Here is a 27067-nt window from a genome sequence, read left to right on the forward strand (position 1 = left end):
GCGGGGGTGGGTTCTATGTGAACAATTCTGATGGGGAGCGGGGAGGTTCTATATGGACAATCCTGATGGGGGTCGTGGGGGTTCTATATGGATAATCCTGGAGGGGAGCGGGGGGTTCTCTATGGACAATCCAGGCGGGGAGGGGGGGTTTGTAATGAAAATCCTGGCGGGGAGCGGGTGGGGTTGTATGGACAATCCTGGCGGGGAGCGGGGTGATTCTATATGGACAATCCTGGCGGGGAGCGGGGAGGGGTTGTATGGAAAATCCTGGCGGGGTGCGGGTGGGGTTGTATGGACAATCCTGGCGGGGAGCAGGGTGATTCTATTTGGACAATCCTGGCGGGGAGCGGGGCGGGGAGTTGCATGGACAATCCTGGCGGGGAACGTGAGGGTTCTATATGGACAATCCTGGTGGGCAGCTAGGGGGTTCCATATGTAAAATCCTGGCGGGGAGCGGGGGGGTACTATATGGACAATCCTGGCGGGGAGTAGGGGGGGTTCTATATGGACAATCCTGGTGTGCAGCTGGGGGGTTCTATATGGACAATCTTGGCGGGGAGCGGGGGGGTTCTATATGGACAATCCTGGCGGGGAGCGGGGGTGGGTTCTATATGGACAATCCTGGCAGGAAGTGGGTGGGGTTCTATATGGACAATCCTGGAGGGGAGCGGTGGGATTTTATATGGAAAATCCTAGCGGGGCGCGGGGGGGTTCTATATGCACAATCCTGGCGGGGAGTGCTGTTCTATATGGACAATCCTAGCGGGGTGCGGGGGGGATCTATATGGACAATCCTGGTGGGGAGCGGGGGTTCTATATGGAAAATCCTGTCGGGGAGCAGGGGTTCTATATGGACAATCCTGGCAGGGAGCCGGGGGTGTTCTTTGTGAACAATTTTGGCGGGCAGCGGTGGGTGTTCTATATGGACAATACAGGCGGGGAGCGGTGGGGTTCCATATGTACAATCCTGGCGGGGAGGGGGGGTTCTATATGGACAATACTGGTGGGGGGCGTGAGGGTTCTATATGGACAATCCTGTCAGGGCGGGGGGGTTCTATATGGACAATCCTGGTGGGCAGTTGGGGGGTTCTATATGGACAATACTGGCGGGGTGCGGGGGGGTTCTATATGGACAATCCTGGCGGGGTGCGGGGGGGTTCTATATGGACAATCCTGGTGGGCAGTTGGGGGGTTCTATATAGACAATCCTGGCTGGGAACGTGAGGGTTCTATATGGACAATCCTGGCAGGGAGCGGGGGGTTCTATATGGACAATCCTGGCGGGAGAGGTTTTTTGTGGACAATCCTGGTGGGGAGCGGGGGGGTTCCTTATGGACAATTCTGGCAGGGTGCAGGGGTTCTATATGGACAATCCTAGCAGGGACCAGGGGTTCTATATGGACAATCTTGGCGGGTAGCGGGAGGGGTTCTATATGGACAATCCTGGTGGGGAGCAGTGGGTTTCTACATGGAGAATCCTGGCAGGGGTGGTTCTATATGTACAATCCTCTCAGGGAGCGGGGGTTCTATATGGACAATCCTGGCGGGAAGCGGGGTGGTTCTATATGGACAATCCATGCGGGGAGCGGGGGGGGGGTTGTATGGACAATCCTGGCGGGGAGCGGGGTACTATGTTGACATCCTGGCAAGGAGCGGGGGGGCGTTCTATATGGACAATCCAGGCGGGGAGCGGGGGTTCTATATGGAAAATCCTGTCGGGGAGCAGGGGTTCTATATGGACAATCCTGGCAGGGAGCCGGGGGTGTTCTTTGTGAACAATTTTGGCGGGCAGCGGTGGGTGTTCTATATGGACAATACTGGCGGGGAGCGGTGGGGTTCCATATGTACAATCCTGGCGGGGAGGGGGGGTTCTATATGGACAATACTGGTGGGGGGCGTCAGGGTTCTATATGGACAATCCTGTCAGGGCGGGGGGGTTCTATATGGACAATCCTGGTGGGGAGGGGGGTTCTATATGGACAATACTGGCGGGGTGCGGGGTGGTTCTATATGGACAATCCTGGTGGGCAGTTGGGGGGTTCTATATAGACAATCCTAGCGGGGAAGGGGGGTTCTATATGGACAATGCAGGCCACGAGCGGTGGGGAGGTTCTAAATGGACAATCATGGCGAGGAGCGGGGGGGGGGTTGTATGGACTATCCTGGCGGGGAGCAGGGTGGTTCTATATGGACAATCCTGGCGGGGAACAGGGGGGTTCTATATGGACAATCCAGGCGGGGAGGGGGGTTCTGTATGGACAATCCTGGCGGGGAGCGGTGGGTGTTGTTTGGACAATCCTGGCGGGGCGGGGTGGATCTATATGGACAATCCTGGCGGGGAGCGGCGGGGATTCTATATGGACAATCCTGGGTGGCAGCTGGGGGGTTCTATATGCACAATCCTGGCGGGGACCCGGGGGGGGTTCAATATGGCCAATCCTGATGGGGAGCGGTGGGAGGTTCATATGGACAATCCTGGCGGTGAGCGGGGTTCCTATATGGACTATCCTCGTGGGTAGCTGGGGGTTTCTATTTGGACAACCCTGGCGGGGAGCAGGGTACTATGTGGACAATCCTGGCGGGGAGAGGGGGGGTTGTATATGGATAATCATGGTGGGGAGCCGGGTTCTATATGGACAATCCTGGTGGGGGGCGGGGGTGGGTTCCATGTGAACAATTCTGACGGGGAGCGGGGAGGTTCTATATGGACAATACTGGCGGGGGTCGTGGGGGTTCTATATGGATAATCCTGGAGGGGAGCGGGGGGGTTCTATATGGACAATCCTGGTGGGCAGCTGGGAGGTTCTATATGGAAAATCCTGGTGGGGAGCGGGGGGTTCTATATGGACAATACTGGCGGGGACAGGGGGATTCTATATGGACAATCCTGATGGGGGTCGTGGGGGTTCTATATGGATAATCCTGGAGGGGAGCGGGGGGGGTTCTATATGGACAATCCTGGCGGTTAGCGGGGGGTGTTCTTTGTGAACAATACTGGCGGGGAGTGGTGGGGGTTCTATATGGACAATCCTGGCGGGGAGCGGTGGGGCGGTTTTAAATGGACAATCCTGGTGGGCAGCTGGGGGTTTCTATATGGACAATCCTGGCGGGGAGCAGGGGGAGGGTTCTATATGGACAATCCTGGCACGGAGCGGGGGGGCTTCTTTGTGAACAATTCTGGCGGGGAGCGGTGGGGGTTCTATATGGACAATTCTGGCGGGGGGGTTCTATATGGACAAGCCTGGCGGGGAGGGGGGTTCTATATGGACAATCCTGGTGGGCAGCTGGGGGGTTCTATATGGACAATCCTGGTGGGGATGGGGGTTTCTATATGGCCAATCCTGGCGGGGCCTGGGGGGTTCTATATCGACAATCCTGGGATGGAGCTGTGGGGTTTTATATGGACAATCCTGGCGGGGAGCGGGGGGGTTCTATATGGACAATCCTGGCGGGGCGTGGGAGGGGTTCTATATGGACAATCCTGGGGTGGAGCTGTGCGGTTCTAAATGGACAATCCTGGTGAGGAGCGGGGGCGGGGGTTGTATGGACAATTCTGGCGGGGAGCGGTGGGGGTTGTATGGACAATCCTGGCGGGGAGCGGGGGGGTTGTATGGACAATCCTTTTGGGGAGCGGGGGGGTTGTATGGACAATCCTGGCGGGGAGCGGGGGTTTCTATATGGACTATCCTGGCGGGTAGCAGGGGGTTTCTACATGGACAACCCTGGCAGGGAGCGGGGTACTATGTGGACAATCCTGGCAAGGAGCGGGGGGGGGGTGTTCTATATGGATAATACTGGTGGGGAGCGGGGTTCTATATGGACAATCCCAGCGGGGATGCAGGGGGTTCTTTGTGAACAATTCTGGCGGGGAGCGGGGGTGGGTTCTCTAGGGACAATACTGGCGGGGAGCGGGGGGCGTTCTGTATGGACAAGCCTGGTGGGGACGGGGGGGTTGTATATGGACAATCCTGGCGGGGGCCCGGGGGTTCTATATGGACAATCCTGGCGGGGAGTGGGGGTGTTCTATATGGACAATCCTAGAGGGTAGCAGGGGGGTTCTATATGGACAATCCTGGTAGGGAGCAGGGGTGGTTCTATATGGACAATCCTGGCGGGGAGCGGTGTGGGTTCTATATGGACAATCCTGGCGGGGAGCGGGGGGGTTCTATATGGAAAATCCCGGCTGGGGGGTTCTATATGGACAATCCTGGCTTGGAGCATGGGGGGTACTTTTTGGACAATTGTGAAAGGGAGCGGGGTTCTATATGGATAATCCTGGCGGGGAGCGCGGTCGTTCTATATGGACAATACAGACGGGGAGCTGGGGGGTTCTGCATGGACAATCCTGGCGGGGAGCAGGGGTTCTATATGGACAATCCTGGCGGGGAGTGGGGGTGTTCTATATGGACAATCCTAGAGGGGAGCGGGGGGGTTCTCTATGGACAATCCTGGTGGGCAGCTGGGGGGTTCTAAATGGACAATCCTGGCGGGGAGCAGGGGGGGTTCTATATGGACAATCCTGGTGGGGAGCGGGGGGGGTTCTTTGTGAACAATTCTGTCGGGGAGCGGTAGGGGTTCTATATGGACAATTCTGGCCGTGACCGGGGGGGGGTTCTATATAGACAATCCAGGCGGAGAGGGGGGTTCTCTATGGACAATCCTGGTGGGCAGCTGGGGGGTTCTAAATGGACAAGCCTGGCGGGGAGGGGGGTTCTATATGGACAATCCTGACAGGGAGCAGGGGGGGTTCTATATGGACAATCCTGGTGGGCAGCTGGGGGGTTTTATATAGACAATCCTGGCTGGGAGCGTGGGTTCTGTATCACAATCCTGGCGTGGAGCGGGGGGGTTCTTTATGGGCTATTCTGGGGGGGAGCAGGTGTTCTATATGGACTATCCTGGCGGGAACTGGGGGGTTCTATATGGACAATCAGGCGGGGAGCGGGGGGGGGTTCTATATGGACAATCCTGGCGGGGATCGGGTGGGTTCTATATGGACAATCCTGGCGGGCAGCGGGTGTTCTATATGGACAATCCTGACGGGCAGCGGGTGTTCTATATGGACAATCCTGACGGGAGGGGTTCTATATGGACAATCTTGGCGGGGAGCGGGGTGCCGTATGGATAATCCTGGCGGGGAGCGGGGGTTCTATATGGACAATCCTGGCAGGGGTGGTTCTATATTGACAATCCTGGCAGGGGTCGTTCTGTATGGACAATCCTGGCGGGGAGTAGGTGTTCTATATGGACACTCCTGGCGGGGGGTTTCTATATGGACAATTCTGGCGGGGAGGGGGGGTTCTATATGGACAATCCTGCCCCGAGTCATTTGTGCTTCCTGTGCTGGCAGTGGAGGTGGTAGGGTGGTGTACGTGGTAGAGGATGGCTGGGCCTCTGGTCCCACCCTCCTTGTCTCTCCCTGCCAGCCTGGGAGAAAGGGAAACGTCCCAGCTCTGCCTCTACTGGCAGGCAGAGCAGAGACACTGGGGGCCTGGCTTCTAATCAGTAGAGGTTAGAAGACTGAGCTGGCCTCAGTCTAAGCTATTTCCTCTGCCCACCCCAGCCTGGTGTTGACCCAGAGGGCCAAGCTGCTGATGGAGAATGACTCTTTGGAGCAGCAGAATGCCGAGATGCAGTCCTTGCTTCAGCAGTATCTCCAGGCCAAGGTGGGTGGCAGGACATGGGGCCAGAGTAAGATAAAAAAAACCATATCCCCGGAAGGGACAGTTGCTGGCAAGGCCATGGGTATTGCCTGCAGTCCTGTCTAGTCCCTTTAATGCCATGATGTCATGACTTTGGTATCATTCTATGTGATGGCTTTTTTGTTTTTTGTCTTTAATTTTGTTTTAATTTTTGAGGCAATGTGCCAAGTAGCCTAGGCTGGCCTCAAACTCTGTATGTAGCCTAGCCAAGGATGATCCTGCAGTTCAGATACCCTGTTTTCACCTTGTGGAATTGGGATGACAGGCATTAGCCACCACACCCTGCATATGTGGTGATGGGGGTCAAACCTGGGGCTTTGGTGCATGTTAGGCAGGTGGCCTACAAACTGATCTATATCTGCTCCCCCCGCCCCACACTCTGCCCTTCTCTTCTCTCTTCTCTTCAGGCTTGCCTTGAGTTCATGACAATTGATCCATCTCAGCCTCCCATGAATAGAATCAATCTTATTATTTTTACTGTGTGTGTGTGTGTGTGTGTGTGTGTGTGTGTGTGTGTGTGTGTGTGTGTGTATGCCATGGCACACATGTGGAGATCAGAGGACAGCTTTTGGGTATCAGTTTTCTCCTTCCACCATGTGGGTCACAGGGATAAGACTAGGAAGTCAGGCTTGGCTGGGAGCACCTTTTCTGGCTCAGAATCATGTCTCTGTGCAACCCTGGCTGGCCTGGAACTCTCTCTGTAGTCCAGGCTGGCTTCCAACTCACCGAGATCCATCTACCTCTGCCTTCCGAGTGCAGGGATCAAAGGTGTGTTCCACCATGTCTGGCCATAATTACTCAGCCTTAACAACCTGCCAGGGAGCTAGGCAGAAACTTTCCTCCCTGGTTCACAAGGAGAAGCAAGTTGGGAGATTTGGTGAGGCTCCGAAGTGCATTGAGCTTCTCCCCCTCTGCCAGACCAGCTTCCTAGGCTATGACTAATTAGGGTCCCCATGAGTTGGGTAGCAGATTCTGTGCTGTCAGGGGTATCCCCTGCATGATAACTGCAACTTGCTCCCATGGACTAGCCAGAGGAAGGGAAAGTCCTTGTGAACTGACTGCACACTCTGTGGATGTGATGTGATGCTTTCACTGAGTCCCAGGCCAAGAGGATCATGATACTCTCCAGTCCCTTGTCCCCATACAGGGAAATCTATGGCTCCAACCCTGTCTCAGGTCCCAGGCCACACCTGGGAGATAGATGGAGTGAGTCTTGGCTTCACGATGGCTTCTTGGCCCATGGCAGGGCTCACACATATGACTTCTGTTTCCACGTACAAGAGGATGGAGATGAGGGCTAGGGGCGAGAATGGACAGAGGAAACAACACAGAGGGCATGGGGAGGGACTTACGGAGGTGGGTGGGGGAAGATGAAGAATGCTACTTGAAGTCACTCCCTGAAGCCAAACCGGAAGCCCTGGCATCCTCCGGGACCCAAGGCCTCTGCTTTGGAGGAGCAATGCTTGCAGGGGTTGGTACTGTGGGAGACCCAACACCTGCAACTTGAGTCCTCCCAGAATGCAATAAAATGACCTTTACCCTCTAATTTCCAGGTAAATTCTGAACTGCAGATTCCTCCAACCCAAAGCTTCCGGATGCCCACAAAATAGAGATGTTTCTGCAAGGCCTGGTGTCAGAGTCGGTACCCATCAGCCGAGAACCGAGAGCCTGGGCCCACGCTGGGTTTTCCAGAACTGTTTTGCCTGCCAAAATAAGGCAGTGACAATTCCCCACAGTTCTAATAAAGTCTTTGAAAGCTTAGGCTGAGTGCCTTTAAGGAGGGCCAGTCTAGATGGACAGGTGTCCCTTCCCTGAATGGCAGGAGGGAGTTTTGTCCCTAGGCTCGGAATTCGGTGAGAATAATAGCACCGGGTTCCCCCTGCTCTTCGGGAAATGCTGGTTTCTGTGGGTGGATGCTGGGGCTTTGGAGCCATGTGCCTTCATATTATCCCCAAGCCTAAGGAAGGTATCCATGCTTTGGGGCCTCTGGGTCCACCAGGGCGTGCCTTCTGAGCTATGGAGGTAGGCTCTTCCATCAGCTGCCCGGGCTGGCAGCCCTGTGCCTGATGCCCATCTTAAATGCTGCTCTACAAGACTGTACCACCGCCCCACAAACCCATCTTCCCCATGTTCCACTTCGGTCTCAGGGTTTGATTTATTTTATTAAGAGAAAAATCACACTCAAGAAAGGAAAAGCAACCAGCAGATTCGCGGAGACAGAAGGGGCAGCGCTCATAGTGTAGACTCCTGGCTGTGGCTGCCATCAAGCTTGATAGGGCTGCCTTCAGGACAACCAGGACACTGGGTTCACTGTTGCAGCAGGTGTACTGGCTGGCACACGCGGACCTGGGCAGTGGAAGAGATGTGAAGCCTCAGGCTAAGCGGCTGCCCAGGGGGCTGTGGGAAGGAGGAGGAGCCAAGAGGAAAGCATGGGAAGGAGCAGCTGGCTCCTGTGACCTTGTTTGGGCTACCCCGGTGTGTTGCTTCTGCTGGCATCTCTGATGCTTTCCACCTGTTCCTACTTATCAAAGCTTCGACCACTGCCCCATCCATGTTCCTTCGTTGATTTTGTTGGATTTGAAATGTCCAAGGGAAGTTTGGGCCCCTGCCACTTTGGGAGCTGGGCCGAGGAGCGTGACATCATAGAATGTGGGGCAAGAGGGTGTCTATTTTCGGATGCCACTGATTCCAACTATGCTCCAAACCCCAGGCAAGACTGGGGCAAGACCAGGCAAGCAGCAGTTTGGGTGTGGGATGACGGCCCAGCAAGCAGGTGTCTTGTTCAACGCTGGCAGGGGTGGGAGGGCTCCTCAGGGGGTTGGGAGAGAGTCCAGGTGAGGGAAGGCAAGAGCAGCAGCCCGTGGAGGGATGCTGGGGCGGGGCGGGGCGGGAGACCTGGGGCGGGGCGGGGCAGGGGACACTTATGCCCCTAGGAGCTTCTTGACCATGTAGCCTGGGAGGCTGTAGAGGAAGAGGGCCAGCATGAGCAGTCCCAGCAGCGCCAGCACGATCTTGATGATCAGCCACTTGTATCGGGTGCAGATGAGGTACTTGATCGACTTGAGCGGGTTCAGGAACCAGACGAAGGCTGTGTCAGGCCGGCTAGGGTGGGAAGAAGATGGGATGGGCTGTCAGCAGGCAGGAGCCACCCACACAGGGCTCCTTCCTATTTCTCAGCTCTTCTGCAGGTCATGAGTGCTAGAGTCAGGGTGGAGCCCATATCTAGTATCAGACCGCCAGCTGTCTTCTAAGCTAAGGCCTGTCCGTGAGGCCTCTGCTGCCCCAGCCCTGCCACCCAGCCTCAACCTGATGGCACTGCAGCCATGAACTGAATCAGAGGCCGTGGCACTGCAGCCATGAACTGAATCAGAGGCCGTGGCACTGCAGCCGAGCATGTTGTTCTTGAGGTCTTGTACTCAGCACACCGTCCTGCAGGCGCCTGTCTTCCCATAGTCCTAGGAAATCAGAATGCTCTCCTCCCTCCCTCCCTCCCTCCCTCCCTCCCTCCCTCCCTCCCTCCCTCCCTCCCTCCCTCCCTCCCTCCTTCCCTCTCTCCCTCCCTCCCTCCCTCCCTTCCTTCCTCCCTCCCTCCCTCCTTTCCTTCCTTTCTTTGGGACAAGGTCCCAGCTATCCTAGGCTGACCTTGTGCTCACTATGTAACCATGGATGACTTCTGACTTGCCTGCCTGCCTCTGCCCATTGAGGCTGGGATTACAGACCTGCATCACTACCCATGGTTTATGTAGCGATGGATGTTGAACCCAAGGCTTTGTGCATGTTGGGCAACTGAGCTACCTACATCCCTAGCCCTCAAACTTCCCCTTTCGGACAAGCCCACAGATAATGTGCCTAACCCCCCCCCCAGCTTGCTTACCATGCTAGCATGTCCTGCCTTCTACAGAGCTTCCTTGCTAAGGTCCCCTTGTCAACCTCTACTGTCTGCAACTTGTGCCACAAGATCAGCAGGCGCCATGAAATGTCACAATATAAAATCATTGTTTGGATATACGTGTGCGCCAGTGGGCACAACTGTGTACACACATGGAGGCCACAAGAGGACATAGCGGGTCACTCTGGCAGCCAATAAGCCCCAGAAACCCTCCAGTGTCTGCCCCCAGGCAAGCCATGCCCTAGCTTTTTATGTGAGTGCTGGGGATTTGAACTCAGGTCTTCCTGCGTATATAGCAAGCACTGAACCAGTGAGTCTTCTCCATAGACTCTGGACAAACTTTTTCAAACAACTGGCCCATCTCTCAAAGGATGTGGGCCATCCATCCCCCATTGTAGGTGGGGCAACAGGGTGGAGATATGTGTCCAGGGTGCCTACATTTCTAGTCCTAGCTATTGTGGGCAAGTCAGACTGGTGAGCCTTGGTTTCTTCATTCACAATGAGATGGTTTAATAGGAATTCCCACTTCCTGGACTCAGGAAACCAGCGAAGTGGGGAAGTGCTGGCGAACCTGAGTCTGCAGGGACGTGGTGTTCAGCTAATGTCAGCTTGAATGTTCTCCCTGGTGGGACAACCGTCCTGGGGGCAGGAACCAGCTGTCCCCAGGGAGGCCTCTCACACAAGGAGGGAGGGACTGTTTCAGAACAAGCTGGCTGACCCTAGCCAAACCCCGCCCCTGTATGGCCCTGCCCATGGAGCAGAGTCAGGGGACAGTGCTGCTGTAGATGGTGGATACTGGGCTGGCAGCTTGGCACCTAGGCTGGAGACCCAGTGCTACCAGCCAGGTGACCTTGGTCTGGCTGTTTCACCTCTTGGGCCCAAAAATGTAAAAATATAAAGTAGCCATTCCTGGTTCCGAGACTAAGACTAGGTTTTGAAAGTTTGTCAGTTGCAATGCATGTTTATGTGGCTGTACACATGTGCTTGTGTTCGTCTTGTGTCTGTTTTTTTGCATGTGTGTGCTTCCCTATGTATGTTCCATATGTATACATATGTAAGTGTGTCTATGTGTGTCCTGAGTGTGTCCCACACGTTGACCAGCCCTTGTCCAGAGGCGGAAGGAAGAGGTACCAGACACAGGAAGCTGCAGGGCTCAGGCCCCCAGGATCTTCTTGGCTAGGTAGCCAGGCAGAGAGTAGAGAAACAGGGCGAGCAGCAGCAACAGGAGGAGCAGCAGAAGGAGTTTGAGGAGCAGCCAGCGGTAGGTGTGCCACAGGAAGTAGCGGGCAGACTTGAGAGGGTTCAAGAACCAGATGAAGCTCGTGTCGGGCCGACTGGAGCATTGGGTAGAGCAGAGGAGCATGGAGAAAGGACGGGGGTGGGGACGTGGGGGGCGGGAACAGGCTTGGCAAGAGACCTCCACTGACGAAGAAGCCCACCAGCACCAAGCAGTATCATTTCTGACACCTGTCGGGTCACCAAGTCTGGCCTCCGTTGGAATGCTTGCCCTTGTGAAAAACTAGGGAGAACCCATGTTGCTGCTGGACTGGAGGTGGCGGTGGCGGGGGGGTTGCTGGGGAGAGGCTTCCTGGGAAAGGAACTGCTTTCTTTTGTAGCTAGCTCTTCCTTTGGTTCAGAGGGAGGAGGTAGGCTTTAGGGTTGAAGGAAGGCAGGAAGGCGTGGGTTCTCCTGGGGATGGTCCTTTGGGAGTTGGAGCAAGAAGACTAGAAGGGTCTGGGCTCTCTTTTCTGTCCCCTATAACGTTGTGTGTCTGTGGGTCTAGACAGGCAGGTCACTCACTTGGGTTTTTCTAGAGGGTCAGGTTCATTGCGGGCCAGGCCCACGGGATTCTTCTCTGCCTCCTCTGCTGTTAATAAGTGTAGCTCTGCCTCCACCTTGCCCTGAAGGAAAGGACAGAAGAGTTCCACTGTCTAGGCCATGGTGCTAGACCTTCGGTATCCCAGACTGGCTCAGACTGGCTCAGACTGGCCCATGTAGGTCAGTCCACTCGAGCAGGAAGTGGTACCCACCGTGAGCTCAAACTCATCATTCTCATTGCGGGCCAGGAGGGGCCACCAGCCTTTGACGCGCTTCTGTTTAAAGATGGAAACCAGGGGCACGTCCACCTCCCCAGTGACCATCTCCATGGTACACTGCTTGGCTGTCTTAGCGCCCCTTGGAAACCGGTTCAGGTCCAGCTCAATGGCCCCTGTGACAACATCAGAGTCAGTTTCGGGTGAGCGGGGTCTGTCCTGCCTCCTTCTCTCCACCCCTACTCTGTTTTGCTGGGGCCCCTTCTTAGCTTAGAGTGTCTCTAGGCATTTGACGCCTTCATCCTGGCTGTTGTTCATCTACTGAGGATGCCGCACCAAACCCAGGCTTGCAGATGCAGATAGAGTTTGGTGCAACTGAGACCCAGGGAAACCTGCCCTCCTCAGGGATCCTTGCTGGTTTCATCAGCTTTGATCCTGCCTCCTAGTGCGCCCAGAGCTCCTTGTTGCCCCAGTTATGACCCTGAGAAGTAACTGGGCAGATTTTTGGAGAGGCAAGATCCCCATGTGGTTTCTCTGGCTCTGAGGACTGGGTGGAGCCCCCCTGCCACAGACTCAGCCTGCCCACCCCTGCCCCTCCGTTCTGGGCCCTAGGCCTCCCTCTACTCTGTACCCAGGAAGTCGTCAGCAGAGAAGTGGTCAGCATCCCAGATCTGCAAGGTGAGCCGTGCAGGGATCTTGTACTCCGTCTCATCCCAGGAGAACATAGACTCCTTCTTAGACATAACAATCCTCTCTTCGGCAGCCAGGTAGTCGAAGGGGAACAGGTAACGCCAGTTAAAGTTGCCTTCACCAGTGAGGGAGTGGTAGTGGACGTCTGTGTCCTGTTTGTCCTCCTGCTGGCCCTTCAGCCACCTGCTGGGAGACACCTGCTCCAACTCTGCGGCCACACCCCTGGGGCCTCGCCCCACTCCAGGGCCCCCTTATCCATTCTCCCAGGAAAGTGGGAATGCCCAACTCAGCATCTCCCAGGGCGGTGACCATCACCCACCCCCGCACAAAAATGTCACTGGACTTCTCTCCTGTGAAGAAATCGTCATCTTCTAGGACCACCTCATCTGTGTTCCACACGATGACCCGCAGCTCGTACCTGAACAGGAGCAGGGAGGCCCATCAGCAACCTGGGGTAGGGCTTGTCCCAGGTCCTGGGGCTGGGTCAGGGCAGGGGTCTCTCGATGTGTTGGCAAGAGAAGCTCTGGGGACGTGAGTAGGCTGGGAGAGCGGGGTGGGGGTGGGGGAGACTAGAGGGAGGTTTCTGTTCAGTAGGGCCCTGGTGGGCTGTATCTTAGTCTAGCACAGGCTGAGATAGGGGAGAAGCAGTCAGATTTGGGCAGACACCCAAGCACACTCTTGGGCAGTAGAGCTAGGAATGCGGAGAGGTGTGCCGGCTCCCGGGGGCACCTGCAGTGAAGCAGGTGGCAAGCACGTGCTGTCCATGGGTCTGTGTGTGTGTGTGTGTGTGGGGAATCATGGCTCTGCCCTATTTCTAAGACATTCCTAGTTAAGCCCAGTGGCCTGCACTTGAAGTCCTCGGACCCTGGGTTCCTTTATGTCCTTGTCATCAAAGAGGACTTGCTCTTTGAGTTTTAGTTGTAGTTACAAGTGAGGTAGTTACATTTTAACTATTAAGAGAGAGGTTGAGTCACTCACTAAAGCGTGGGTGGGAATATGGCTCTCTGGAACAGAGTATCAATCTGTTGGTTTGGGTTACCCCCTTGTGGTCAAGCCTGGAATAGCAAGGCTAACAACTGCAGGCTTGGAGGTTGTTCAGGTGGAGCTGGCTGCTCCATTTGCTGTGGCCAGAGCAAGATGGAAATCCAGGCCCCAACCCTGGTTAAAGATCTTCAAGAAGTAGGGGCTAGGGCTATAGCTCAGTGGTAGAGTATTTGCCTAGGGTTCAAGAGGCCCTGGGTTAGGGCCGGGTGTTGGTGGCACCTGCCTTTAATCCCAGCGCTCGGGAGGAGACAGAGGCAGGCAGATCTCTGTGAGTTCGAGGCCAGCCTGGTCTACAGAGTGAGTTCCAGGACAGACTCCAAAACAATACAGAGAAATCCTGTCTCGAAAAACCAAAAAAAGAAAAAGAGGCCCTGGCTTCAATCCCCAGTATTTCCAGAAAATAAAATCAATTAAGAAATTGAAGATGGGGGGCTGGAGAGATGGCTCAGAGGTTAAGAGCACTGGCTGCTCTACCTGAGGTCCTGAGTTCAATTCCCAGCAACCACATGGTGGCTCACAACCATCTGTAGTGAGATCTGGCGCCCTCTTCTGGTTTGCATACATAATGAATAAAGAAATCTTGCAAGAGGAAAATGAAGACGGCAACATGGGGGCTTTGTGTATCCAGAGAGTTACACAAGGCCCAAGAGCTGATGATGTTCAAGCTGCAGGGACACTGATCTCCAGGGCCAAGACCACCTAGTCACGTGAGGCGGCGGCTTAGCTCCGGAAGAAAGTGTGGTGAAATGTGAGTGTGGTCCAGAAAAGGCACTCTAGCAGTGCGTGTGGGAGGGAACTGTGTGAGCACAGGCAGAGTGGACGCCACTGGGGTGCAGGAGGGCTCTGGGGCACGGGTCATCTGTGGTCCGGGCACGCCCCGAAACCTGAGTCCCTGGAGAGAGTGACCAGTGGAGGCTAGTTTCCACCCGTGCGAGAGCCTAGGCTGTCCTGGGAAGCGGATGAGGTTGGGTAAGGGGATAGTGCCCATCTCAGGCAACTCACTTCTTGGGTTTCCTGGGGGAGATATCCAGAGGCGTCCCAGGAGCTGGCATGTCCATGGGGAACATATCCACCCACAGCTCCAGGCGACCCTGAGGAAGAGAGGGGTGAGGATGTCTGAGCGACCTATTTCCTCTGCTCAAGGGGGTCCACCTTCCTGGCCTCTCCGAAGCTGCATGCCATCTATTGCTAGCCTTGGCTGCTAGGATGCTTTATAATATCACCACCAATAGTCAGTGACAGCTTCTGGGGGAGCCAGCTCCCTGATGTGATTCTTAGATCACACACTGCCATTCAAGCTGGCCTTGTGGGGAGGCATGGGGAGTGCAGTGGGACACAGGGGACCCCAGGTTGAGGGTCTGCAACCCCAGAGCCCAGTCAGCTGTGCATCACCTGCTCGATGCCTGGCTTGTCAGGGTTGAGCAGCGGCCTGGTCTCCACGTGTTCTGGTACAAGGCGGCAGCCCACCCGGGGGATGTCCTCCCAGTGTCTCAGAGCAGACAATGCCACGTGCTCATCTGTAGGCTTCTTCTGACCTGTGGGTGACAGTGGGTCAGGTGCATCCCCACGGTCTCTTCAGAACCAGGGGACCTGTGCTGAGGCCAGGAGCTTAGGAGCACAAAGCCCCGAGCGAGTCTTGATCTGTCTGCCTAGCCTTACTTTTATTTTATTGCTAGGGACCAGACGCAGAGAAAGGCCAAGGTTTCAGCTGCACCACGGGGCAGAAAGACCTGTGAAGTTGGCTTACCAGACTTGGGGTAAGGAGTGGGGGTGAGCAGGAGTGGGGCTTTGAGCCAGAGAGACCTAGGTCCACACCCTTACTCTGCCTCGGGAGAGATTCGTGACCTTGGGCAAGTCACCAGACTGGAACTTGTTGTGACTCAGTTGGCTCATTTGTCGAATGGGGTGTTTTCCTGGTCCGTGGGGATGAACGGAAGCGAGAGGGGTGTCGCGTGTGGGTGAGTGTGGTACAGGAGAGGGCGTCAGGGCGGTCCCTAGGCAGAATGGGAGGGGCTCTGGAGTATGGATCAGAAGGCCACTAGGACTCAGTTTAAGGACGTGAGCACTAGTCCCCCATAGAGAAGTGTGGCTCCCTGGTGGCCTCTGAAGCCCCTGGAGTGGGGCCAGTCAGCTGCCTTCAAGGCCCTTTACCATTCTCGTCCTCTATCTCTGAAGGCCCCGTGAAGACACGGTTGGCGACCTTCACTCTCCCATGGGGACCAAAGTGGGGGCCGTCCACTTTGCCTTCTTTGCAGAGACGGGTTAGGATCTGACTGGGCTTCATAGGGTCCCTCCAGATATTGTAGCCGTGTCTGTGGGAGGAGACACACAGGCGTGAACCGGCTCAGGCTGGGCCATGCCAGGTGGCAGCTGTTTCTGGCCAGTTCGCCACAGCTGGCCATCGCCTACATCAGCAATAGGCCTCCTGCAGCTCCAGGTTCACCCAAGACACCAGCGCAGCTGGAGACTGACCCTTCTGTCTTGTCTTTGGCTCCGACATCCAGTGCTGCCCAACCACCACCCCATCATCCCTCAAGGGCTCTCTTGAGGCATCGGATAACCAGAGAGGGAAGGGTCTTGACTAAGCCACTCAGCCTGTAATTAGCAGAGGTTTTCCCAGATCCTCTGAAGATAGTATCCACTGTCCTGTCCCCTTCTGCTTTCCATATTGTCTCCTTTGTCTTGGAATCCCATCCCTACCTTGTCTTGGAATATTCAGGCCCAGTCCCTGAAGCTGCACTTATGTAGGGTGAAGGCATAACCCAAAACAGAAATTCTTGCATGTGTATTACTCCCGAGTCTTGTCCTAGTGTTATGATGCAACAGACATCCACCCCCTTCCCCATTTCCTGCCCTCAGACTGGTCCTCAGCCCTCCCAGTGACTGGTCCCACTCTCTCCTCGCACATGGAGTAGGTCTGCGCAATGCCGCAGGTAGCCCGGTGCTTGCTGTAGAAGCGGTTTTCCAGGTCGATCTTGGTTTCTCCAATGAGGTCATCAGTGCCCACCAGATCCCAGTCATACACGGCCACTGTCAACATGGACTCCATTGGGAAGGAGGCCTCGATGTCAAAGGACCTGCCAGGCAGGGGGTTAGGAGGGGGTTGCAGGTTGAGACTGGCAAGGGGTGGGGACTGGACTGTGGGTCGGGGTGGGCAGAGAGGGCACCCAAGGCCTTACTTCCCAAAGACGGGGTTGAGCTGCTTGGAGATGTAGTTCTCCTTGTCCCGGATGTCAGTCTTGCCTAGCTTGATGGCGATATAGGGGTCAGCTTTGCCATTGATGTCAGCCGGGTGCAGGTCTGTGGCCTGGACAGGGTAAGTGCTGCCTAAGTAGAATCTTGGGTACCCCTGCCCTGTTCCTGAGGGTCCCATGGTGTTGAAAAGTGGGGACAGAGTTATTGGGTTAGAGACAGAAGTCTCACTGTGGGCGCATCTCTGTGAGTTCGACGCCAGCCTGGTCTACAGAGGTAGTTCCAGGACAGCCTCCAAAACAATAGAGAGAAACCCTGTCTCAAAAAACCAAAAAAAGGGCGTTGGTGGCGCACGCCTTTAATCCCAGCACTCGGGAGGCAGAGACGGGTGGATCTCTGTGAGTTCGAGGCCAGCCTGGTCTACAAAGCGAGTTCCAGGACAGCTTCTAAGACAATACAGAGAAACCCTGTCTCAAAAAACCAAAAAAAAAAAACCCAAAACAAAACAAAACAACAAAAAAAAAAAACCAAAAAACAACAACAAAAAAAAGAAGTCTCACTGTGTGACTCTAGAAAGAAGTTGCTGCTTCTAGTCCCAGGGACTGAACTTCCTCTCTGGAAAGATGGGGACTAGACCAGTGGACCCCTCTGATGTCTCCAAGCTACCCTAATCTCTCCAGCCGGAGGCTGGGGGGCTTGCAGGGAGGGGGATGTGAAGGGCGTCTTACCCGGACCACATAGATTCGAACCAGCACATTAATAGGGTCATTGCTTGGGATGCCTTGGAACATTCCATAGGTGGGGTCATAGCCAGCTTCTCGAGATACATCCTCTGGGAGTGGCACTTTGTACACACAGAGGGAACCCTGGATCAAGGCATGGGCGGGGTGTAAGGCTGCAGGTTCCCCTGGACAGGGCCAACAGTATAGGCTCACAGTGTGGCAAGGCCTTAACACTCGGATCATGGAAGATACAGGGGTTCTAGAGGGCAGTGACAGAGACACAGAAAAACAAGGTTGCGGGGGTGGGGTGGGGGGACAACAGTTGGGCCATGCTCCTTGCCCGACCTTGAACCGACCCACGATTCGTTCTTCCTCTGTGGACCCATCTTCATCATCCCCCGTCTTGCCCCGCAATAGGTTGAAGGTATGCAGCCAGTCCTCAAAGTTGTCGAACTCTGTTTCCAGCTCTTTGGGGTACACCTAGACAGGCCAGGCCGTCAAGCCTCATGCCAGCACCCCGCCCCATCTGCTGCCTCCCTCCCACCTTGCACCCGGGCAGGATCTGCTCCCAGACCTCACCTTCAGCTCGTCGATCTTGGCTTTCTTCTTCTCAGGAGCCTCTGGTCCCTGGCCAGGACCAGGGATTTTCTTCTTCTTCTCCTCCTTGGCAGCCCTGGATTTATCCTTGTTCTTTATCGGCCCCTTCAGGCCTGGCCCAAAATAGAAAAGGCGGCCCTAGTCAGCTTAGAAGATCTTAGGTGGGGAGGGCCAGAGAGGAGAGAACTGAGCTCGAGACCCAGCCTCGCTGCTTCTCCACTTAACTTTGGAGTCTCTCTCTCTCTTGTTTTTTGAGACATGGTTTCTCTGCATAGCTCTGGCTGTCTTGGAACTTGCTCTCTAGAACAGGCTGACCTCGAACTCACAGAGATCCGCTTGCCTCTGCTTCCTGAGTGTTGGGACTAAAGGCGTGCGCCACCATGCCTGACAACTTTAGAGTCTCAGTGCATTCCGTGAGGAGATGCAGAGGCCATGTCTGGGGTAGGGACACAGACAGTTGTTTTCTCTTGGCAGAGTCAGTGGGCAAGACGCTGGGTCTGTGTGGTCCTCTGTCTGCTCCCTTTGTTTTCTAGGTTTATATTAACAAGGTTGCTTCCTATTAGCATTTCCCAAGCTGGATCCAGTGGGATTCCAGGCATATGTGCCACTGGTATGCTTAGACTAAAAGAGGAAACCATTTGTATAGTGTCTTTCTTTGAAAAATTGATAATACCGGCTGGGCGTTGGTGGCACACGCTTTTAATCCCAGCACTTGGGAGGCAGAGGCAGGCGGATCTCTGTGAGTTCGTGGCCAGCCTGGTCTACAGAGTGAGTTCCAGGACAGGTTCCAAAGCTACACAGAGAAACCCTGTCGCAAAAAAAAAAAAATTGATAATACCAGTGCTTGGGGAGATGGCTCAGAGGGAGCATTTCAAGTGTGAGGACCTAAGTTTGTACCCCAGGAGTTCATGTAAAGGCTGGATGCATAGCACAAGTGTCTGTAGACCCAGAGCTCCTATGGGGAAATGGAAGGTAGAGACTGGAGAATTCCTGGAGGCTCTCGGGCCAGCCAGTCTGGTGTACACAGAGGCATTGAGAGCCTATTTCAAGCAAGGTGGAAAGTGCGGAGTGACAGACACATGAGGTTATCCACCGAGCTCCACATGCGTGTTGTGGTATGTGGGCACTCAAGTTCATACACAGTATACACACAGTATACACTCAAGTTCATACACAGTATACACACACACGCACACACACACACACCTGTATAACCAATGCTAACATCATACACAGTGTGTACGCACTCACAGTATGCACACACTCAGCACGCACACATACACACACCCCAGCCAGGGCTGGGAAGCAGCAGATGTTGTCATAGATGCAGGAATCCAGGGGTCTGGATGCCAGGGGCCAGGGCTCACCCTCAGTGGTATCCATTTCTTCCTTCTCTTCTAAGTCAATTCCAGAGGCCTCATGTTGCCGAAGTTGCTGCCAAAACATGAAGGGGCTTCCCTGACTCTCCATGTCTCAATGGCTGACGGCACCTTCACCTCCACAAGACTCGTGGTTCCCTATCTTTGCCTCCCACAGCATCTGGTATGATGTGTGCTCATCATGCAGATGCCACAGATCTTTGTGGGACACGTGGCTGACGAGAGGGGACTAAGCCAGGAAAGGCAACTGTCTACCAGCCCAAGGAGGGAGGGTTCTGAAGGGAGATTTCAGAGCTGCTCCTGGGGGTTACGGTAGGAGCTGGAGAGGTCACCTGCCTCCCCTTCCTCCTTTCTAGAACCCAGCCCGTGCCCGGGCCTCACCTCCTTCATTGTGTCGATGGAGGCAAAGTACTTGGACCACCAGTCCAGCATGCTCTCATCCGGCTCCTCTTCCTCTGCCTCGTCTGACGCTCCTTTCTTTTTCCTCTTCTTCCTTTCCTTCTCCTCCTCAGCCTGGGGATTGGCCAGCGCGACTGTCCCATAGGGTCTCCCGCTTTCCACCCTTTCCCGGGACCCTGAATGGTCCCTCCCCACTCTGGCCATCTGATCACAGAAAGCCCCCCCCCATAGTGCTGTGGGGTCTCCGATGCCATGGAGGCTACAGCCCCACAGGAAGCACAGCCTGCCACTGTGAGCCACAGGTCAAGGCAGGACAGGCACTCAGGGAGGCATGGCCAGGTCCATGAAGTTGGCCTGGTGCTGGTGTCAGCAAAAGGGTCTCTTGCCCCAGGGCCCCACACAGCTCCCACACTTACCACGTCCACCTTGACCACGGCATCAGAAGTCTGCAGAGGGAAAGACAGGACGAGATTAGCCACCAAGAACCGAGTGGGCAGGCAGTGGGCCAGCCCAGGAAGCCAGAAGCCTGGAACCACGAGGATGCACACGGTGACCGATGCTTACTCTTTGCTGAGAGCCCCTTGCTCTTGACTGCAAGGCAAGCTTCACACTCACAGGGCAGGCTGCCTGCTAAGGTGACTAAGGGCCTACTCGAGGCTGCTTCTGCCACTCCCCCGGCGGCCTGTACCTTAGAGTCACTGGGGCTTTATGGCTAATGATGAGTCCGTATGGGGAAGGGGTGGGAAGCTGGGCCACAGAGTATTCAAAACCGAGTGCCTGGGCATCGAGCTTTCCAGGCGGCACCGCCTACCCACAGCAGCAGCCTCCCCCCCCCTTCTGTTCTTTCTAGAGACCATTGGCAGCCCTGGTTCTACTCACTGGCCAGGTCAGGGGAAGAGCACTTTAGACCAGGCCTCAGAAGCTAGGAAATACCCCAGGCTGTGTGAATCAAGTGTGGTAGCGAACAGGAGGCTGAAATTGAGGCTGGGAGGGAGCCCTGTGTGGCTCCGAGCAGAGACGGGGCCTCAGGGACGCTGGCTCCAGGCTGGCCCATCCTGCCTTCCTACAGGCCTTCCTTTGCCAGGCAGACAGCCCTGGTCCTAAAGCCAGAGGAACAGGACCTCCCCGTGGAGATTCTTCCCCAGCCCAGGCTCCTGGGGCATCACTTGGCATGGAAAATGGCCTGTGCAGGACGTACCTGTCATAAGCAGTCCATTGCCTAGGGGGTCATTTCTGGAGTATGAAACGCTTCAGGTCATCATCGCCTCTGTTACTACTCCTTCTTATACATCCATGTCATCTGCTCGTGCACACATGTGCGTACACGTGTGTGCAATGCTCCCACACGCCCTGAATCAAGGTTGGCTCTTGACAACTACACTTAGTTAAGTCAGGGTGTTGTGCTCTCAGGACAGGTCAGCCTGGCTTGCCACCTGTGATTGTGTGCCCCCGGCCGGGGGGGGGGGGCGGCCACTCCCTTACCGCATCCAGCTTCACCATGGTCTCCAGCTTCTTGACAGGCACCTCGGGCTCCATGCTCACTACCACCTCCCCTGTGGGGCGAGAAGAGGGGCCCCCATTGCACAGCACGTGGCAGCCCCGGAGAAGCCTGACTGGACAGAGAGACAGACAGACAGACAGACAGACAGACAGACAGACAGAGGAGGAACAGAGTCACAGTGAGCAGCAGTAAGGTAGGAAGAATGGTTTACAGCAGATTCTGGAACTTTCTCAGGGCATAGGAGGGACAGGGCAGATATAAGAACAAGATGAGTGCCAGGAAAGAAAATGATCTAGAGAGAAGGGTGGATCGCTGGTGTGTCCTGACAGCAGAACTGAGGTGAAGCCTGAAGGCTGTGCTCAGGAGAGGGCCCGGGGCGTCCTCCATCACCTGGTAGAAGAGGTCGTCTGCTCTCAGCCTTTTTGAGGGCCTGCCCAGTACTGGCTGTGGGCCTCAGAGTGAAGGGCAGCCCTGTGCAGCCTTCTCTGGCCCTACGGATGTCCACTGCCCCCCCAATCCCACTACCCTGCCACACTGCCCCATAGATACGCCATAGAGGAAACCCTGAGGGATGCTCGAACTTCTAGGAGCTGGCTAGAGCCAGGCCCAGGCTTTAGTGGCCATACCGGTGGTGTTCCAGTTGGGGGCTGTGCGGTCCGGGGGTCTGTAGATGAAGCGTCGCAGGGAGCTGACAGCATGGGAGCCCACCAGGGTGTATCGTCCAAAGGCCCGGCAGTCCACCACTCGGATGTTCAAGGGTGGGTGCAGGAGCTCATTCTCTGGGAGGTCCTGGGAGATGATGGTAACGTGTTACAGCCTATGCCTCAGAGCTCAGAGAAAGGGGCAGAGGGGGCTGGCTAAGGCAAGCCGCATGGGCCGTTCCTAGCCCTGCCCTGATCTGTCAGCTCCCTCACTCACCACTTCAAACCACTTGACCAGGGTGTTGAAGTTGGGGCTCTTCTTATAGTTGTGGATCAGGGATGACTGCACCCCTTTCCCCGCACACTCGATGTCCACCCGTGGTCGGTCCACCTGGGCCAGGTTCACCCTCTTCAAGTCCCTCAGGCCCCAGAACAGCACCTGGGAGCAGGGAGAGGGTGGCTTTGTGAAGGGAGCCAGTGGTGGCTGGGAAGGGTCACCCGAGAAATCAGTGACAGGGTGGGAGGTAAGGAGAGGCTAGATTGTCAGGGCAGGGCAGCGCCGGGAGGCTGCGTGTGGCGAGCATCCTCGGAGGCCTCGGGTAGGGTCACTGTGGAAGGCAGGGGCCGACAATGGCTCTGGGCACAGGGCTGTGACTCTGTCAGAGCAGGACCGGCAGCAGCCTGGGCTGGGGCCTGTGTCAGTGCTGCTGGCTCCGGGGAGTGATCTTGGGCCAGTCCCCTCCACTCTTGGGTCCTTGCTGTGCTTTTCTGAAACTGAGGGGTGTGGCTAGGGGACTAGGAATTTGATGCCTCACATAGACTGGGAACTCATGGTGCTTCAGGGAGCAAAGCCTCAAGGTGCCGGGCAAAGGTCACAGGCAGGGCAGGAAGGGGCATGGAGCCCTCACGCACCTCTGTTGCGGAAATTACTTTAACTGGGCAAAGATGTGTTACGTTTGTTTTTGCTGCAGAGTGTTACTTTAACTGTGTAGAGGTGTGTTGCTTTTGTTTGTGCCTCGTTTGTTTAACGATGTAATGACGTGTGTTGGATTGTGTAAAGATGTGTTGTATTCATTTCACCTTGCCTGCCTATGGCACCTGATTGGTCTGGTAAAAAGCCAAATGGCCAAAAGGTAGACGGGAGAGGGATAGGCAGGGCTGGTGGGCAGAAAGAATAAATAGGAGGAGAAATCTGGGCTCGAGAAGAAGGAGATGGAAGAGGAAGGAAAGAGACACACCCAGGCCAGAAGCCAGGCAGTCACCAGCTGGACAGGAGAAGCCGTGAAAGTCAGATACACAGAAGGAAAGAAAAGCAAAGCACCCGAGACAAAAGGTAGATTAGAGAAACAGATTAATTTAAGTTAAAAGCGCTGGCCAGAAATGAGTGTAAGCTAGACCGAGCATTCGTAACTAATACTAAGTCTCTGTCATGATTTGGGAGTTGGTTGGTGGTCCAAAAGAAAGAGCCTGCTACACACACCTCTACTCGATACTTGCTGAGCACTGGCCGGATTCCCACTGGCACAGGCATGATGGGTCCTCTGTCCATGTCCACCGGGCCGTTGATGGGTGGCAGGTCGGCCTTCCCGGATGGCCCAATCTGAAGAAATGAAGTCGTAAGTCATAGTGGCAGGTCCAAGGAGAGGGCCCTTTTCCCAGTGTGTTGGTGTCACGAGATCTTACTCCCAGCCCTCACCCTTGGCTGCCACCTACCTGCAGCAGCTCGAAGGCAGCCAGGAGGTCCCCGGCAGTGGCATTGCCGCGGTAGATCTGGTAGTACTCGAGCTGGGGCGGGAAGCGAGGCGGGCAGTATGCCTCCTCTGCCATCTTCACCAGGGGCTTGGCGAAGGTCCGGCCCATGAAGTCAGCTTTGCCCTAACACAACACAACTCTAGAGTTCCCTTGGGCACCCCAACGGTTATAGGCAGAGTTAGCTCCTCTTGGAAGGGGTTTTATCCCGACCTTTCCTCGCCACCCCAGAACCTGCTACAGACTGTGAACAATATTGGTAGGGAGCAGAGCCCCGGAGCGGGGGTGGGGCTGTGACAACAGGGCTCCCTGGTACATCTCTGGAAGACACTGGCCTCAGTGTGTGTATCCAGGAGGTGGGAAACACTGTGGTTTGCTCCTAATCCCCGAGACGCTCATTGTACTGGAAGAGGACCAGGTTGTGGGTGGGCAGGAGGCTTGGTCACCAACCTGGCTTCCCAACAGAGGCAGCCAACATAGGGCATCATTTGCAGGGGGAGGGTGGGGAATCTGTAAGGGGAGGGTCTGCTAGCGGTCACTGGTGCCAGTGCCCACCCTTACCATGGTGTCCTGGTCGTAAATTTCAATGACAATGATGGGGGGATCGTCTCGTAATTCATGCGCTTCACCATACAGCTCCAGGTTGTCAAATACGAGCATTTGGTCCCAAGTGGGACACAGCGTCTCATTCAGAACCTGCACCATGGAGTTGATGGATGGGGAACAAGGGGCAGACCCCACTCCTAGTCACGGGCTGCAGGGAACCCTGCAGGCAGGAGTGTTTGATTCCCCGTCTTTCCCAGAAATCCGAAAGTCAAGGCTCCTGTGAAGTTGGTTCCCAGTGCCCTGACAAAGTCTTCTTGCCTTGTGGGCATAGTTCAAGCTGGTGGCTTTTGCCAGCCTAGCCATTTACCTGAAGGACTTCCCTCTGAGGATCTGGGGAACTAGCAGATCAGTTGTACTGCCTCCTAGTGCTCCCAAGCCAGAGCCCCTCCCCCTAGAGCTCCTCTCCTCAAGCCCCCCCCCCCAAGGCCCTCACCTCTGTGCACTGGCTTTGGTTGATGAAGAAGACACGGGCGAAGGGATCAGAGAGCCCACTGCTGTCGGCAGCAAAGAGGCTTCGGGCCTGATACATGTGGGCTCGGAGCTGGAAGGCTTGCTTCTCTGTGGGGAAGAGTGGGCTGAGCTATGCCGTATGGCCCCTGTGGCCCCCTGGGGGTACAAGCCGGGAGAGTGGGCCACCCAGGGTGAGGAGTCCTCACTCACTGGTGTAGACCAGGCTGATGGGTGGAAAGGAGTGCAGACCCAGGCCTTGGGCTGCCTTGACCTCCTCGAAGCCGCAGGGCAGGCCGCACAGGAAGTCCTTTCGCTGCTTACTGAGGCCCAGCCACAGGTAGAGCTCCAGCTTGGCCTGTACTGTCCAGCCTGCCGAGCCGAAGCCCCTCTTCCCTGGCAGCTAGGGACAGGCTCAGGGTCACCAAGAGCCTGACAGCTCCCAGGGCCCACAGAGTAAGGGAGGCCCAGGGTGGTGTTGAAGCCTTAGGCAGAGTCGTGCCCACCCCTTCACTCAAGAGGGATGGGCAGATGGAGCCAGGAGGGCCAGGAGGGCTCCAGACCTCTGAACACCTGCTAGTTAAGGGTCCCAGCTCCGTCCCTCAGGCCAGCGAGAGTCAGCGGAGAAGAACACACCTCCCCCGCCGAGCCCCATCCCCCGGCACCTTGAGGAAGAGGGTCTTGACTTTGGCGCAGTCCTTGCCCATCTCCTCCTCCACAATGGAGAAGAGCAGGTCCTTGGAGGGCACCCGGGCGTAGGCGATACGCTTGTTGTTGCTCATCATCCAAATGAACACGTCTGGAATGCTGTGCTGGGGCTGCGGAGAGCACAGGTGTGCGGGGGTGGGGTGGGGGCAGCTTCAGTATAAAGGGACCCTGAGCTTGATGCACCACACTCCTGGGGGCTGGGCCTGGCTGAGGGGGAGCTGGGGGCTTGGAAGGGAGAGACCCTCATTCTTGGGCTTTTTTCTCCCACTGAATCTTGTTTACAGAGGACCCGCCCAGGGGCAGACTTTCTGGCCAGCTCCTTTCCGTGCTGTCCCTAGCCTCTAGGCCACCCACCTCATCTGCCAGGAAGCGTAGCTTCTGTAGGAAGTTCTGGCATAGCCTCAGCTTGTCCCGCACAGTGTGTCGCTTCACCTGAGCCCTCAGGCTCTTGGCCTGCTGCCCCATGCTCTCCTGTTGGGAAGAGCGTAGGAGGAGCATTCAGCTTTCAGTGACAGCTTGAGCCCCTGCCCGTTGGCTTCCTTGAGCCCAGGGTCCAGCTGTGGCCTCACCAGCTCCCTCATACAGGACTTGAGGCGCTCCCGATCCAGCTTGGTGCGGGACGCGTGGCCCTGGTCCTTGTCCGAGAGGGAGAGGAAGCGGCTGCAGAGGGATGGGGGGCGGGGAAGAGCCGAGGCTTAGCCTGCTCTGCCCTGACCTGGCTATGGTGTCCCCCGTCCCCACCCTGCCCTCCCTGTCCGTCCTCTCACTGGCAGCCACAGCTAAGTTCCTCTAGCACGCCCCGCAGGCGGCGCTCCGGGTAGGACTTCTCTGTTTTGATCATCTCCTGCACGTCATTCAGACCTTCTTCCTGTGAACCGGGGTTTCAGGTGCACTTGGGGCCTCCGCCCTCCTCCCAGATGTCCCTCCCGTTCACCCCAGGAAGCATGGGCTATCCTATATATATTCTGAAGGAGCCACCAAGTCCCCAGGGCCTATTGTAGACAGTGGTGACTCTTGGTTACTCTTGGGTCTCCAGCTCCTTCAGGCAGAAGCACCCTGGGCTGTGACCATGGTGGGCTGAGCAGGACCCGGGGCTGGGTAGAGCCCTTATGCAGACCTGAAGCCTGCCCAGCTGCCTCCCAGGGCCCAGACCTAGAGGGCAGACCCTTAGACTCTACTCCAGAGCTCTGGGACCTGTTGGGGTCCCCTGCCTTTATGCCTCTGGATAAACGGCCCTTGTTTTACAGGTGAGGCCCTCACACGTGCCCATAATTCCAGATCCCACCACCCCTGCCTGGCCCTGACCAGCTTATCAGCTATGTGGTCCATGATGTTTGCATTGTAGAGGCGTCGTCGCTGATCAGGCCACCAGCTCTTAATGTAGATGCAGGGCTTGCGCTCCAGGTAGGGCAGGTGAAAGTAGTTCCTGGGGAGGGATGCAGAGGGAGGGTGAAGGATGTTGAAGTCTAGGGCCCTGGGCAGCGAGGGCCAAGGCCACTGGAGGCAGGGGCGAGGGGCAGGGCCCACCTGTCTGTGATCTGGGGCCGCATAGGGGGGGTGGAAGACACTGAGGCTAGGTCTCCGCCTTCATCACCCTCATCATCACTGGAGTTCTGAATCAGGTCTACTTCCTCTTCATCCCCAGGCTCCTTCCGGGGCCGAGGCCGCTGGGGTCGTGACATGCCATCAACTTCGTTGCCATAGTTTCCTGGACAAAGAGTGGTATGTGAAAGGCCTACAGTCCTTTTCATCACTCACCCCACCCTCA

General features: G+C 56.0%; 2 protein-coding genes across 9 annotated transcripts in view; one reads left to right on the plus strand and one right to left on the minus strand.

Moving 5' to 3' along the window:
• Drc1 (dynein regulatory complex subunit 1) overlaps positions 1–7463 on the plus strand; it is a 43515-nt gene extending 36052 nt beyond the window's left edge. The window contains exons 16-17 of one of the 2 annotated variants that reach the window (XM_040730818.1): positions 5564–5666; positions 7256–7463. In XM_040730818.1, coding sequence (XP_040586752.1) covers positions 5564–5666; positions 7256–7312 — 160 coding nt within the window. In that variant the 3' untranslated portion in view covers positions 7313–7463. Of the gene's footprint in view, positions 1–5563; positions 5667–7255 lie in introns of those variants that run through there. The other variant, XR_005870786.1, reaches the window with a different exon arrangement.
• A 382-nt stretch (positions 7464–7845) lies between these two features.
• Positions 7846–27067, minus strand: part of Otof (otoferlin) — a 94456-nt gene continuing 75234 nt past the window's right edge. For 2 of the 7 annotated variants that reach the window (XM_021229223.2, XM_005073511.4), the window contains 30 exons: positions 26827–27007; positions 26605–26725; positions 26067–26167; positions 25869–25959; positions 25654–25770; positions 25257–25409; positions 24805–24994; positions 24578–24702; positions 24100–24234; positions 23503–23664; positions 23270–23389; positions 22067–22228; positions 21775–21937; positions 21130–21200; positions 20064–20093; positions 19630–19761; positions 19237–19303; positions 17852–17982; positions 17618–17752; positions 17279–17416; positions 16538–16665; positions 16265–16435; positions 15510–15670; positions 14751–14893; positions 14361–14449; positions 12634–12732; positions 12256–12497; positions 11622–11800; positions 11392–11492; positions 7846–8804 (listed from right to left, as the gene is read on the minus strand). In XM_021229223.2, the coding sequence (XP_021084882.1) occupies positions 8624–8804; positions 11392–11492; positions 11622–11800; positions 12256–12497; positions 12634–12732; positions 14361–14449; positions 14751–14893; positions 15510–15670; positions 16265–16435; positions 16538–16665; positions 17279–17416; positions 17618–17752; positions 17852–17982; positions 19237–19303; positions 19630–19761; positions 20064–20093; positions 21130–21200; positions 21775–21937; positions 22067–22228; positions 23270–23389; positions 23503–23664; positions 24100–24234; positions 24578–24702; positions 24805–24994; positions 25257–25409; positions 25654–25770; positions 25869–25959; positions 26067–26167; positions 26605–26725; positions 26827–27007 (4019 nt within the window). In that variant the 3' untranslated portion in view covers positions 7846–8623. Of the gene's footprint in view, positions 8805–10730; positions 10926–11391; positions 11493–11621; positions 11801–12255; positions 12498–12633; positions 12733–14360; positions 14450–14750; positions 14894–15509; positions 15671–16264; positions 16436–16537; positions 16666–17278; positions 17417–17617; positions 17753–17851; positions 17983–19236; positions 19304–19629; positions 19762–20063; positions 20094–21129; positions 21261–21774; positions 21938–22066; positions 22229–23269; positions 23390–23502; positions 23665–24099; positions 24235–24577; positions 24703–24804; positions 24995–25256; positions 25410–25653; positions 25771–25868; positions 25960–26066; positions 26168–26604; positions 26726–26826; positions 27008–27067 lie in introns of those variants that run through there. The other 5 variants (XM_013116035.2, XM_040730817.1, XM_021229221.2 and 2 more) reach the window with 3 other exon arrangements.

The sequence above is a fragment of the Mesocricetus auratus genome, unplaced genomic scaffold, assembly GCF_017639785.1.
Source record: "Mesocricetus auratus isolate SY011 unplaced genomic scaffold, BCM_Maur_2.0 Super-Scaffold_100024, whole genome shotgun sequence".
NCBI lineage: Eukaryota > Metazoa > Chordata > Mammalia > Rodentia > Cricetidae > Mesocricetus > Mesocricetus auratus.